We start from the raw sequence: 15,168 nt of genomic DNA on the forward strand, positions 1-15,168 counted from the left end.
CTAAGCTGGGAAACTCTACCACCTTAATTAGGTGGTCCCAAAAACAAAGTCCTTCCACAAAAGCCCGTCAAGTGCATCTCGGAAAATAGCGTGGACGCGCTTCACATGGCCGAAATGAGAGAAAGACGTGGTCCGTCACTGTCTGGAGGATAACTACACAGTTGATAAAACATTTAATTAATTAATAATCTAGTATGTGTTAATTTCTCTGTCATACTTTCTTTAAAATTTAGTTTTATTTTTATCATGACTCACGCCCCTTTGATTGCCATGCCCCCGGACCCGCCCACCCACACAACCCTACCACCTTAACTAACAAATTTTCTGGGGGAAACCCTGCATTCTAAAGCATAGAATCATATTGTGTATTTTTTAATATTGCATATTGAAATTAATACCTAATTACATAAAAATTGTGTACTTTTATTCATGTAAAATCTGTTAGTACGCGTTTTCGCTGATTTCACACTGTACCCAAATGCTGACGCTGTCTTTTGCCACTCAGTGGACGTAACCGCAGTCACTTTCGCCAAAGGTGACGTCACGTGCATACCCTCTATTAGAAGTTAAGCAGTACCAAAGAGTATTGAAGCACAAGAGGGGAAACTCAATAGAACGTTCCATTTCAACACCAGCGCCCAGCAGCAGCCCTACAAATCCACCATTTTGGAATGAAAGCGACTCGGGAGTCAACTAGAAGGAATGGCAATCAGCTACTTTGTACATTAAAAGATCAAATTCAAACTGAATGATAATAACACAGAATAACATACAGTCAGACCAGTGATCATTAATCCCTTTATACAGCTTATTTTCAGATATTTAGACAAGTCTTCCACTTTTATATAGGCTAATTTTACATACAAACATACCGACATAAACTCATCCACACATAATATTTTGGCTCCATATACACCACCTAGTGACTGTTGCCAAAAACGAATGAGAGTTTCCCCTCTTGTGCTAAACGACTTGGGAGCCCTGTGTCTTTACATAAACTGCACACGGCTTTATTTAAGAGACAGCTAACCTTAAGGGTCCAACATTCCTCAGTTTACTCTCATTGAGGTTTAAAAGGTTTTTTGACATCCAGATCATAATGTCTGAGAAACAGACTGATTATAAATGATTTAATGTTGTCTGATTCAGGTTAAGGATGTTTAAGCTGTACAAACCTCTTTCTTCAGTCCTCTTTATCTCCAGTAACGCCACCTCTTTCTTCAGCTGAGAGATTTCTGTGATAAAATCATCAATATCCAGCATGGACAGATCAGTTCCTACTGATTTACAGCACATCACATCCATCTCATCATCAACACTAAAATACACAAAGACAAGACTTTGTTTACTCTCAATAAAACACACAAGAGAGGAAAAACAATGAGGATACACAAACAAATCACACGCGCGCTTTTTCTTTCTTTCTTTAGTGAGTTTATTTGTGTACTAAAGAGCTGCAGCGCCTCCTGCTGTACTGAAGAGAGAAGACGCTCAACACTTCATTCATTCATCCTTCTGTTAACAAATCTCATCATTTTCAACAGGCAATGCATTTTTTAAATTCGCAAAAGTTGTATTAAAATACAGTTCTGAATGTTTATATCAAAATACCCGGATGTCACAGGCGCGTATTGAATCTTGGGATAACCAAGGCTGTGAAGAAGGAGCCATGGATCTCCCCATTTCAGGGATTGATGCTCCCACAGCTCGTTCATCCTTTAAAAGTTGCCAAATGAAGGGCACGAAAAAGAGCTGCCTTCAAAGCATCCTTCAGATGTATTTACAGTGTGACTCTACTGCTATCTACTGGAGATGTTAAACTAAATATAATTATTTCTCTTAGCAAGTATTTGATCATTTATTAGAATAAAATCAGATCTCATCCTTTAAGAGACACGTTTTGCTTGTTACATCATTTAATAAATACATAACATAACATAACATTTGTAAATGTAAGTACAGCAGAGTAATTTGTTTTATTTATTAGTTTTACACTTTAAAAATGCTGTGTTATTTCCAACCCAAAGTCTTTTTCACAGATCAGTTTGTTCTTCAGTATGTTTCTTCTGATGAGGTCTTACATTAGTGAATCTCTCTCCACAGATCGAGCAGACGTATGGCCCTATTTTAAGTGAACTGTCTAAAGTGTACACCGCACGGTCTAAATGGGCGTGTCCGATTTCACTTTTGCCAATTTAACGACAGGAAAATGGTTTATGCGCCAAGCGCACGGTCTAAAAGGGTCGTTCCTATTCTCGTAATGGGTGTATTTTGGGCGTACCGTGCAATTAACCAATGAGAGTCTCAGCTCTCATCCCCTTTAAAAGCCAGTTGTGTAGGCATCATGCCTTATCTCGATTTAGAAAGTGGAATTTGTAAACCGAAAAACGAAAGAAGAAGAATTCCACCAGTTTAAGATTGATTTTATTTGTATTGAAATTGTTTTTTTTTTTTAGATTTAAACCTTTAAAAGCCTTTTTCTTTCAGTCATGGAAGTAAAATAGCAAGCTTTTATTTGCTGTAAATGTATGGATATCCTACAAAATCAGTGTAATAATCTGCAAATATGCAAGAAAAGGTTTGTGCTCTAAAAATACTTTATTTGTAACAAACAGAAGATAAAGAATGTACAAACATGCAGAGAACAGTTTCAGCACTCAGACAGCGCCATGCTTTTTTTAAAGCATTACTTAAAAATGTTTCTCATCTCACCATATCCCCAGGTACATACAAAGTCATCATATACAATTAATTTGTAAGGTAGCATTTAAAAACAGAAGCATTTGTTTAAAGCAAAACAATTTCTTACCAAGCTACAGGTCAAGCAGCTCTTTACATCTTCTAACGTCTCATAATCAATCATCATTTAAGTCCAAGAGACTCATTAATAATCTTTACATTTTAATCCTTTAATTTTTCATATTATAAAAGGGTTGTGTTCTGCTGCGCATCCATGTGTGTGATAAGCAAACGCTCACTGTCGTCGTATTACTAACAAGCTCATTATATAACAAAAACAATATTGCGTCATTGACTTTAAACCAGGTTTTAGTTGGTCAATGGCATAGTCTATTTTAGTTGCCTCACAATAGCAACGCACCAAGAATGCACCTGAAAACACCTCGTTTTCAGACCAGAACGCTCATGGGTGCAAAATTGGGCGCAGATGCATTTGCTATTTAAACAACTTGGTGCTAGCTAAACGTGAAAATTATAATTTCGCCAGGTTGAAACTAGCGAAAGACACTTGTGTCGCACATTGAGCTGGATGTATGATAGGGCCCGTAAGGTTTCTCTCACGTATGAACTCTCAAATGGGCTTTTAAGGAATCTGGCATCTCACACTGAGAACATTTGTAACGGTTTTTCACCTGTATGAGTTCTATGATCTCTCACTAAAACCTGATATGGTTTCTCATTGGTGTGTATACGCACATGTTTCTTTAGATTAAATTTTTTGCTGAAACTCTTCCCACAAACAGTACAGTGATGAGGTTTCTCTCCTGTATGAATTCTCTGATGAACTTTAAAATTACTTTGAGTAGTGAAGCTCTTTCCACATTGAGAGCAGACGTAAGGTTTATCTTCAGTGTGAATTCTCTCATGGGCTATCAGAGTAGATTTCAGACCGAAACGTTTATCACAGTGTGAACACTGATAGCGTTTCTCCTCAGAGTGAATATTCTGGTGTGATTTTAATGAACTTGAATCCCTAAAAGTTTTTCCACATTGACTGCACTGATACGGTTTCTCATTGGTGTGTATACGCATATGTGTCTGTAAATTAGGTTTTTGGCTGAATTTCTTCTCACAGTGAGGACACTCGTATGGTTTCTCTCCAGTATGAACTCTCTGATGAACTTTAAAAGTACTTGAATCAGAGAAACTCTTTCCACAGTGAGAGCAGACGTAAGGTTTTTCTCCAGTGTGAACTCTCTCATGGGCTATCAGATTAGATTTATGACAGAAACATTTATCACAGTGTGAACACTGATAGCATTTCTCCTCAGAGTGAATATTCTGATGTTTTTTTAGTGAACGTGAATCCTTAAAGGTTTTGTCACATTTACTGCACTGATACGGTCTTTCATTGGTGTGTATAAGCATATGTGACTTCAGATGATAGTTTTGTCTGAATCTCTTTTCACAGTGAGGACACTTGTATGGTTTCTCTCCTGTGTGAATTCTCTGATGAACTTTAAAAGTACTTGAATCAGAGAAGCTCTTTTCACAGTGAGGACACTTGTATGGTTTTTCTCCTGTATGAATTCTCTGATGAACTTTAACATGACTTGAATCAGAGAAGCTCTTTCCACAGTGAGGACAGACGTAAGGTTTTTCTCCAGTGTGAACTCTCTCATGGATAATCAGAAGATATTTCTGACAGAAACCTTTATCACAGTGTGAACACTGATAGCGTTTCTCCTCAGAGTGAATATTCTGGTGTGATTTTAATGAACCTGAATCCCTAAAGGTTTTTCCACATTGACTGCACTGATACGTTTTCTCATTGGTGTGTATACGCACATGTTTCTGTAAATTAGGTTTTTGGCTGAATCTCTTCTCACAGTTAGGACACTCGTATGGTTTCTCTCCTGTATGAACTCTCCGATGAACTCTAAAACTACTTGAATTAGAGAAGCTCTTTCCACATTGAGAGCAGACGTAAGGTTTTTCTCCAGTGTGAATTCTCTGATGAATATCAAGACTTTTTTTGGTGCTGAAATATTTGCCACATTCAGTGCAGTAGAAAGGCTTTTCACCACTGTGTGTCCTCATGTGAACTTTTAGCTGATATAAGTAGCCAAAATCCTTCCCACACTGCTGACAGTGAAACTGCTTCTTCTTCTCTCTGTGCACTTTTGAATGATGACGTTTATACTTTTGTAAGGTAGTGAAGCTGATCTCAGATCTGGTGGAGGTCAAGAGTTTTTGTTCTGCATTTCTATCTAAATGTCTCTGTGAGCTCAATGTCTCTCCATCGGTGATGCAGGAAAGAGTTTGTGCCTTCTGTCGCTCTTTTGATGATAAAGACGTCATTTCTCCATCCAAACACGAATCACTGATCTTATCTGAAAAACAACAACATTAGAAATCTCTTATGATTTACATTTACAGCAACTGTAAACACACAAACAAGAGGTTCAACTGAGATTCTGTATGTTTTTTCTATATTCAGTTATTGCTGCTAATGGGGTCATAAGTAGTTATTGACTCTACTACAACTGTAAATCTGTCAATGTGTGAATATATCGGGGTTGTGCGTCTGTGTGCATGCATCAGATCTTTCAATCAGTGTGAGGAAGATCATTTTTGAGTATTGTCGCTCTAAATAACTCTTAACATCAATCAGATCCCGAACTTTATCTCTTTTGATAACTATTTTAACACCACACAAGTCCAGCACTTTATTTTCCAATTCCTCCAACCCATGTTTTAAAACCGAAACCAAAATCTCAGACGTGCAAGTGGATGGACATGCTTTATTTGTATTAGTTTGTATTTAGGACGATACATCTCTCAAAAAAACGTACATATAAAGATTACTTTAGACATTTAATTACTATTTACTGTAGGCTGCGTCTCAATTTATCCAACAATGGGCCAGGCCCAAGGTCAAACAGTAATTGTGTGTTGCGTTAATCGCACGATAATAAAATTAATGTTGTTAAAATGAATTTACGTTAATGCTTATTAACGCGTATAATATCCAGACTAAATGAACCTGCATGCTGTAAAAGCTGAATAAAATTTGACCATTTTATAAGCAATTTTGTGTAACTCAATGTCATGTAAGGTAAAAGAGGAAACACACCTGAAGGAATAAAATTTTCATGATTGTCATCATCTTCCTCAGTGTGATCTTCATCTGCTGTAGTTTCTCTTCTCATATTCATCATCAGGTTCCCACTGTCCATCGGTTTAACTGAAGACAACTTGAGTTTGGTCTGCAGGATCTGCTGCTGTTCTCCAGCGTTACAGACAGAATCCAGAGACTCTGTGGAGGTTTGATCCTCCTGTAAGCTCTGTTTACTGTCACACACTGTAGTGTCCTGAGTGTCTGTGGGCTTTGACTCAGTATAAGAGAGTAAAGACAGACTGAGATCTGAGTCCTGTGTGTGTCTGGATGTCCCTTCAGAGAGTTTATCCAGCAGTGACTGTGGTGTGCGGCTCTGATCTCTGCTCATCCACACTGAATCCAGACATTCACTGGAGCTCCAAACAGTCACATACCCTGAAGATTCACAACAAACCCCATCCTTACAACACACACACACACACACACACACACACACACACAGGTTTAGTTTGGTTATACGTTACACAAAACAAGTTTATTTTTAGCGACGATCCAAAAGTCTATGGAAAAATGAATAGGCTTTTTAGTGAGGGAACAAGTGTCGAGCTAACTTCCAGAATTTAGTGGACTAGAGATCAATTTCATTAAAATGTAATGAATCCGATTAATCATGCAAATGCGCGTTTTCATAATGAATGAATTTTAATTTATATTTTTCTATATATATACATATATACATATATACACATATATACATATATACATATATACATATATATTAGGGGTGTCACGATTCTCCAAATCCTCGGTTCGATTACATTTTCGATTCTGATGTCACGATTCAATTCGATTCTCGATTTTTTAAATAATTTTTTAAGACAAAAAATTATATGCCTTTATTATTATTATTATTATAATTATTATAGTTTCACATTAACATGCATATTGCGTGCTTTTCCTCGCATGGGGGTTTGTGGGTTTTACTTTACGCGAGAGAGCTTGTAGAGAGACAATTCCTTCTTGCACGCAGATAGACTTAATGCGCGCGTCTTGGACTCCTATTATCTGAAATAAAACCGGTGCGTCATAAGCAGCTGCGCTTCTCTCTGTCTCACGTGCATGCTCATCTCGCATCTGTCCAAAGTCTAAACATAAACTAAAGTAATAATCCTTACGTATTTGTTCAGTTTCATGCGTTTCATGCGAGCTGAGGCAAGCTATACCTTTATAAATCATAACCCGCTGCATCTTGGCGGCTCTCTCGTGCACGTGCAGAGAGCTGCGCTCTGTCCGAACTCCGAAGGCAGATCACTAGGTAGTAATCCTGTTTATGATATGCATTTCAAGGAGTTGTAGCAATACATCCCTTGTGTTTAAAATATAAATCGCGTTCCGCTGGATGGATGTTTTTAAAGGCACTTCTGAGAGTTTATTTTCCCCCGCTTGGCAAGCCGACCGGATGTGAAATGGGGGCGTTGCAGCATCGACGATCCCTTTTTTAATTCGAAGTTCGAGGTTGTGACTTAATTTCGATCAATTTCAATTTAAAATCGAAATCGTGACACCCTTAATATATATATATATATATATATATATATATATATATATAGGGTGCGATTTGCCGGGGGGGATGCGTGGGATTTCCCCCTTTCTGGTCAATGTATCCCTGCCTCTGCTTAATTATTTTTATCCCCCTCTCAAAGTGATCAGTGCTACTACACTAGTGGCGAGACGGATCACAAAAGTAATCCGTGGTTTGATTAAAGTCAATTTGTTTTAAAATGCGCTACTTTGGCTGGCTCTGATACAGCTGCCGCGCCGCCTCTCTGTATTCACCACTAGGTGATGTCCAGTTCGTGAACGAATCGTTCTTTTGAACTGGTTATTTTCAGTGAACGACTTGAATCAGTACACCTAATCGGACTGAATCGTTTAAAAAGTTTGTGTCTCGAGACAGCAATGATCCACAAGTTACTCACTTTCAGATGTGCTCGACAGTCATTCCGATTTTAATTAAGAGAGAGTAATCCGTATCTTAACTCGTAGAAGCTCTCCCCAACAGTATCTCTGACTAAATCGAGACATGGTGAATTTTGTTGAGACTGAGCATGCGCAACAAATATACTGGTATTCCAGAGTCACCGATAAAATGAATACCTGAATCAAGAACGGTTTCTATCGGACGCGTCCGACTTGATGAGCCGTTAATACTGCGCATGTGTTACTGAAAAGCACGATACAGCGACTCTCGAGTCAGGAACAGGTTGCTGCTAGGGGTGTCCATGGTTAACCGGTTAACCGATTAACCGTTAAAAATTGTTTAACCGAGTGAAACATTTTGCTCGGTTAACTGGCATCAATGGCGTGCATTGAATTTTTGTTGTAATACATTTTTGCACCACCAGAGACCGCCAAAGCGCTCCCAGACATTTGTAATATCCACAAGTAGTAGCAGTTTCTAATATGAAGCGGGCAAAGAAAGCACAGCGTGGGAGCACTTTAAAATCGAGAATGACAGGGCAAAATGCAAGCACTGCAATGCAGTGCTTATATACTTCATGATGTACAACCTAGGGTTGCTGCGGTGACAGAATTTTCCCACTGGTTAATGCATGCAGACGTGCGCATTTTACTTTCACTTTTGAATTACGCACTGCGAAAGCTGCATTAAATCGCGTATGACTTTGCGTGCTTATGAATAAACAGCTGGTTTAATTAAGTGCTTGAGTCAATGTGCGCAGTTAATTCTCGCAGAACTCGCCAGTTCCAAGCAGTGCAACCGGCTACTCCTCCATAAAGCGCTGCTTGAATGATGGGTTTATTATTTTTCTTGATAAAAAAACAACAAAACTCTCTCGCTTATATTAAACATCATATATGTGCATTATAACAAAAACGAGTAAGCACGCGGCTTCTACTATCGTCTGGTCATTCAGCTCGCCTCGCAAACTCTGACAGAAATAAATGAAATCTGACAGCTGCTGCTTTGTGACGTGACTCGCGTTCAGCTCCGCTGTGAATTCATGCAGCAGACACATTCAGTTATAAGTGTTTGCTCTCTCTAACGAAGCTGAATGATTTAATTACAAGAAAATATCAAAACGACGGTGAAAGACGGTGTCGGGGTGGGCAAGTGATCTAACCGGTGAGAGGCTGAAGCACCGGCAATCCCCGTTTCACCGACTATCGCGGCAAACCCAGCCAACACCCGGGCATCAGAGAGGCGGCCGCGGAGCCTGCGAGTACCTTCGCCCAGACTACCATCCCCGCGAACGCAAAAGTCAGTGACATACTTAAGCTGCTCTGTCCTTACCACTGCGTTTTATTTCTATAAATTAATTTTGTTTTAAATGTCGTCCAACCAGTTATTAAAGGTGTTAAAAATTAATAACTACCCTTTCTCGTGTGTCTGTATCTCTGGGTTGCCTTGCGCATAATATGGTTAACCGAGTATTAACCGCTAAGGGTGTCGGTTAACGGTTAATTAAAAACTTGAAAACGTGCAGCCCTAGTTGCTGCATTTATGGAGTCACCTGTTTACTGATTTGAGAACAGTTTCTATCGGACGCGTCCGAAGAACTAAAGAACTGTGGATACTGAGCATGCGTGAGCCAAACAGTACGGCCATAAGTGAGTTGCTGTGCTAATACTATAGCCTACATGAACTAAGATGATTGATAGACATAAAGTAAGTTTATTTAATTTTACCATAAAACTTACGGAAATATGCATGGTACAGCTAATTATATTAAACACCATTTGACTAAAATGTATTTGTTAGGTTTGTGTGTGCAGATTATATTTTAAGTTGTTACGAGCTTGATCATGACTTTGTTAAAAGTTAAATGTGCTTTAGTTGGACAACTAAATAATAATAAATTTTTTATGTATTTTACCCTCCTGGGTGATAGAATTAGATGCGAATGACGTCATTACGTAAAGTACGTTAAAGAACTGGTGAATCGGATTTTTGAACCAGGGGCACGTTCAATCTCACACCGGTGCACAACGTTTTGCTACGGTTTCCGGGTTGAACGACATGTTTCCTGGAAACGGTGTGCAACGGAATGCAACAGGTTTTAGAAGCGTTTTCTCTTGTTTGGTGGGTGTGTCAGAAATGTCAGCCCAATCAGCGGCAAGATGTATAAAACCACGCGATAGTAAAGAGACAGCTCGCTCAATGGGTTCAAGTTGGAATGTTGTCTTTCATTCTGGACGGCAAGGTCAGTGACTGTAACATCGAGGGTATTTTACAGTATTAAACACACATTCATAACGATTTCTTCAGGCTTCAGAAACATTTAAAAAAGAACACAAAGAATGGCCTCTCAGCTACCGTAGTTGCAACTCTTGCGTCATCACAACAGGGTATATATAAGTATATATATTGTAATGTATTGATGACAAGAGACCGCATGTGGTTGAACTCAACAACGTTTACTCATGTCTGGATCTATATACAAGATGGTAACTGAATAGCGCCTCATAGCGTACACTCATAACATTACAACATGTACACATACATGACATCTCCCTTTTTTTTTAAACACCACTAGAGAGAAAGAGAAAAATGGGAAAAAAAAACATTTGAGTAACACAACTTGTACTTTAAACTTAAACTTTGTTACACCTTCTTACACTGTATCACTTCCGGTATCTACTAGACACTCTGATAGGTCTACCAAACCTTGACAGTCTCTCATGACCCACTGACAGTGCTGGGCAAGCTACTTGGAAAATGTAGTGAGCTAAGCTACCAGTTACTTCACATTAAATGAAGCTTCACTACACTGAAGCTACCCCCCTGGGAAATGTAGCAAGCTAAGCTACATCAATAGTAGCTTGCTACATCCAAGCTACTTTTAACCAGTTTTATTATGTAATTATTTATTTAGTTTCCATTTAGCATTTTGGTAATTATAGGCTATACAAGCATACCATAGGCCTAGGTACTTCACATTATGGGGCGGTTTGCTGGACAGGTCTTATCCTACTCCCAGAATAAAATGCATGTTTGAGCTGCCTTAATTTAAGAACCCCCTGGCCCTGACATATCTTAACACAGGGGTCTACAACGTGGTGCCCGCGGGCAGTAGGTAGCCTGCACAGAGTCTGTGAGGTGCCTGCCAAAGCACATTCTATCAATAGTTTCAATTGTAATATTTATTACATGTTTTTATATTAGCTTGACTTGATGACATAACCCAATCAGAGGTAGCACGAGTCTTCACAGAATGCAAGTGGTATATTTGTATGTATGAATGAAGGAAGGCTGCACAACTCGAACATACGGGACAAACGACGTCCTGTGTCGATTCAAAATGACACGCTTATTCTCAAATTCAGGATGACTTCAGAAATGTTTGGAAAATTGTAGCTTGTGTGGAAGCTACTTCACTACTTGGTCAAAAAAAGAGCTTAGCTACTGAAAAGCTATTTTATTTAGAAAGCAGCTAAGCTACCGCCAAGCTACTGAAAAATGTAGTTAACTACTAGCTTCGCTACTTGTAGTGAAGCTACTGCCCGGCACTGCCCACTGAGTGAGATTGACTATTTCTCACGGATGAACTCTTGCCATTCACAGATGAAGAACAACTTGCACTTGCATTACTGTCCACAATGTTTTCCTGCTCTGAATTCTGCTCCAAATCTGGAGAATCAACAGGTAAATCTTCCACAGCTTCTGCTGGAGTTGAAGAAAACTCTGTCTCCTTAGTTTTCAGTAAATGTCTTCTATTCCGCCTGAAGACGTGACTGTCTGGCGTTTGAACAATGTAAGATCTTGGCTGTTCAAGTTTGTCAAGAACTACTGCAGGTTGCCATTTGTTATCCTGTCTAATTCTCACACATTCACCTTTTTTCAGGTCTGGCAGCTTCCTTGTCCCACGATCAAAGTACTGCTGTTGTCTGACTTGTCTTTTCCTCAGTCGATCACGCACCCGTCTGAAAACTTTGGGCATCAACAGTTTATTTGACACTGGTATCTTTGATTCCAATCTTCTTCCCATTAATAACTGTGCAGGAGAAAGACCTATTCCATTCAACGGTGTGTTTCTATACTCCAAAAGAGCAATGTACGGATCTCTGTTACTCTCTTGGGCTTTTTTCAGCAGATTTTTTATTGTTTGTACTGCTCTCTCTGCTTGACCGTTTGACTGTGGAAATCCTGGACTTGAAGTAGTCTGAATGAACTCCCAGCTGGCTGCAAATGCTCGCATTTCAGCACTCACAAACTGTCTTCCATTATCAGAAAATAGTTCATCTGGCACTCCATGTCTGGCAAACATTGATTTGAGAACAGCAATAACTTGCTTACTTGTCATATCATTTAACTTCGCGATTTCAGGGTACTTGGAAAAGTAGTCCACACAGAGAAGGTAATCAGCATCTCGAAAATGAAATAAATCCATTCCGACCTTTGACCATGCTCTTTCTGGGACAGGATGTGACACAAGCGTTTCTCTAGGATTGTTGTTTCTGTGCTTATTACAGATGTCACACTTACTTACAACATCCTCAATTTGCTTTGCCATCCCTGGCCAAAACAAGACATCTCTGGCTCTTTCCTTACACTTAACGATACCCATGTGTGCTTCATGAATTCTTTCAAGCATGTCGTCTCGCATTGCTTTTGGAACTACTAGTTTTCCATTTTTGAACAACAGTCCATCTGCGTAACTCAGTTCCTCCCTAAACGTCCAGTACTGCTGAATGGGTTCGGGTACTTGGCTTCTTGAGTTTGGCCAACCTGACTGGACCGCTTCTCTGACTAATTTCAATTCATCATCCTTTGCGGTTGCTGACTGAACTGTTCCTTATTTTGCTTTGATAGAGGTAACTGGTGCACTATAAAGCTCACATCCATCTCATCCTCGTCTTTGCTGTCTGGAGTGCACTGCACTGGAAGATAAGCTCTGCTCAGCGCGTCAGCAATGTGCATCAGTTTTCCTGGTACATATCTCACCATTAGACTATACCTTTGCAGTCTCATCAGCATTTTTTGAAGTCTGGCTGGAGCTTTATGTAGTGGCTTCTCGAAAATTATCTCCAACGGCTTGTGGTCGGACTCAACCTGAACGCATCGACCATAAAGGTATTGGTGAAACTTCTCACAGCCATGCACAATTGCTAATAGCTCTTTTTCAATTTGTGCATAGTTACGCTCACAGTCTGTTAGTGCTCTCGATCCGTATGCTACTGGCTGTCTGTTCTGAAGTATAACAGCCCCTAACCCTTCTGAGCTGGCATCCACAGACAGGGTAACTGGTTGGTTTACATCATAAAATTTCAACACTGGTGCTGTACTGACAAGCACTTTCAGACGATTAAAGCGGTCTTGTTGTTCACTCTCCCAATGCCAGTTTGTTTCACCTTCTAACAGCTCTCTGAGAGGTGCAGTCACTTCTGAAAGGTTTGGGATGAACTTTGCTAAGTACTGCAACATGCCTAAGAACCTCTGTAGGGCTGACTTATCCTGTGGTTCTGGCATCTCCAGAATAGCTCTCACCTTTTCTTTGTCAGGTTTCAGACCATCTCTGCTCAGCACATGACCAATGTAGCTGATTTCATTGAGACCAATTTTGCATTTGTCCTTATTCAATTTCAGGTTTATGCTTCTCAGTTTCTCTAACAGCGCTCTCAGTCTGCTGTCATGTGAATCTTTGTCCTCTCCCCACACAAGAATGTCATCCATCACATTAACAACTCCTTCCATTCCTTCCAGATGCTGTGACAAGCACCTTTGGAACACCTCTGGAGCTGAAGATATTCCAAAGGGAAGCCTTGTAAAACTGTACCTTCCTAAGGGTATATTAAATGTGCATAGTTTAGAACTGTCATCATCCAGCCGGATCTGCCAAAATCCTTGATTTGCATCTACTACAGAAAATACCTTGGCTCTGGGCATTTCTGCAACGACTTCCTCAAGCGTCTTAAGAGGATAGTGTTCTCTCCGTATTGCTCTATTTAGATCCTGAGGGTCTATGCAGATTCTAATCTTGTTGGGCTTTACTATTGTCACCATACTATTTACCCATTCAGTGGGCTCAGTCTGTTTTTTGATGACACCCATCTCTTCCATACGCTTCAGTTCTCTTTCAATGTCTTTTTTTAAAGCCACAGGAACTTTTCTGGGAGCATGAATCACTGGCATGACCTCAGGCTTTGTCTGAATGTGGTGGACTCCCGGAACACAACCCAGTCCTGTCAACAAATCTTCAAATTCACTCATTATATCATTTGAAGTGTCTACATTTGTTTCATAGATCCTTTTTATTAATCCCAATGTATTACAGGATTCTCTTCCCAGAATAGCACAGGCATTTTGCTCTATCACCTGAAATTGAAGTGTATACAGCTTGCTTTTGTACTGGCATTCAATGCATTGCTGACCCAACGGCGACATCTTGTGGCCTGAATATGTCACTAATTTACAACGTGGTTTTTTCATGCCATTTCTGTCAATATTCAATGCATCCAGTTCTTGCACTGAAATTACATTACAGTCTGCACCTGTATCTAACTTAACAATCAGTTTCTGGTTGTTTACCTTAAGGGTTTCAGTCCACTGTTTCACTCCAGTTTGCAGTTCTTTCTTTTTCACCTTATCCTTTTCATTGATTTGGTACAGTTCAGTCTCCATCAATTCAATTGTTCCTAGAAACATTTCATCATCTTGATCGATTCCATGAATTCTTCGTTGTTTCTCTGATTGTGTGCGACTCATGCACTTCTTTGCATAATGATTCTTTTTGTGACAGGCTTTGCATATCTGTCCGTATGCAGGACATTTCTTTGGTTCGTGCTTGTAGCCACATCTTGTGCATTCTGCTAGTGATTTCTTTGGCTGAACATACTCTTTTTCCCTTTTTCCAATCTTTTGCTTGTGAATTTTTTGCACGGGAATTTCTGTTTCCTCTTGCAGTGATTTTAACTGGTTTTGACTCTCCTCACTGGCACGGCAAATATCCACTGCCCTTCGTAGGGTTAAATCAGGTTCCCGCAACAGCCTGCCTCTGATCTGGTCATTTGTAATGCCACAAACGATTCGGTCCCTTATCAGTGACTTGGTAAGTTCTCTGAATTCACAGTCCTTCGCTTTGTTCTTTAAATCTGTTACATAAGCATCAATCGACACTGCTTGGCCTTGTGCTCTAAAGAACAAATGTCTTATGTATGTCAGGTTCTTTCGTGGTTCGCAGTATTTGGCAAACAACTCTTTTAATGTCTCGAAGTCGTCAACATCGTCATCAAATGTAAACGTGTTGAATACCTTGATTGCATCGTCTCCTGCAACGTGCAGAAAAGTGGCACACTTTATTTTTTCCGACTTCTCTGAGATTCCACTCGCGATAAGATAAAGTTCAAAT

General features: G+C 39.7%; 1 protein-coding gene across 1 annotated transcript in view; it reads right to left on the bottom strand.

Annotated features, from left to right (window-relative positions):
* LOC129452870 (uncharacterized) overlaps nucleotides 1–15,168 on the bottom strand; it is a 69,850-nt gene that overhangs the window by 10,886 nt on the left and 43,796 nt on the right. The window contains 4 exon segments of the mRNA XM_073862371.1: nucleotides 1,176–1,424; nucleotides 1,649–1,716; nucleotides 3,341–5,072; nucleotides 5,816–6,260. Of these exon segments, the coding sequence (XP_073718472.1) occupies nucleotides 1,176–1,424; nucleotides 1,649–1,716; nucleotides 3,341–5,072; nucleotides 5,816–6,260 (2,494 nt within the window).

The sequence above is a fragment of the Misgurnus anguillicaudatus genome, chromosome 23 (assembly GCF_027580225.2).
Source record: "Misgurnus anguillicaudatus chromosome 23, ASM2758022v2, whole genome shotgun sequence".
NCBI lineage: Eukaryota > Metazoa > Chordata > Actinopteri > Cypriniformes > Cobitidae > Misgurnus > Misgurnus anguillicaudatus.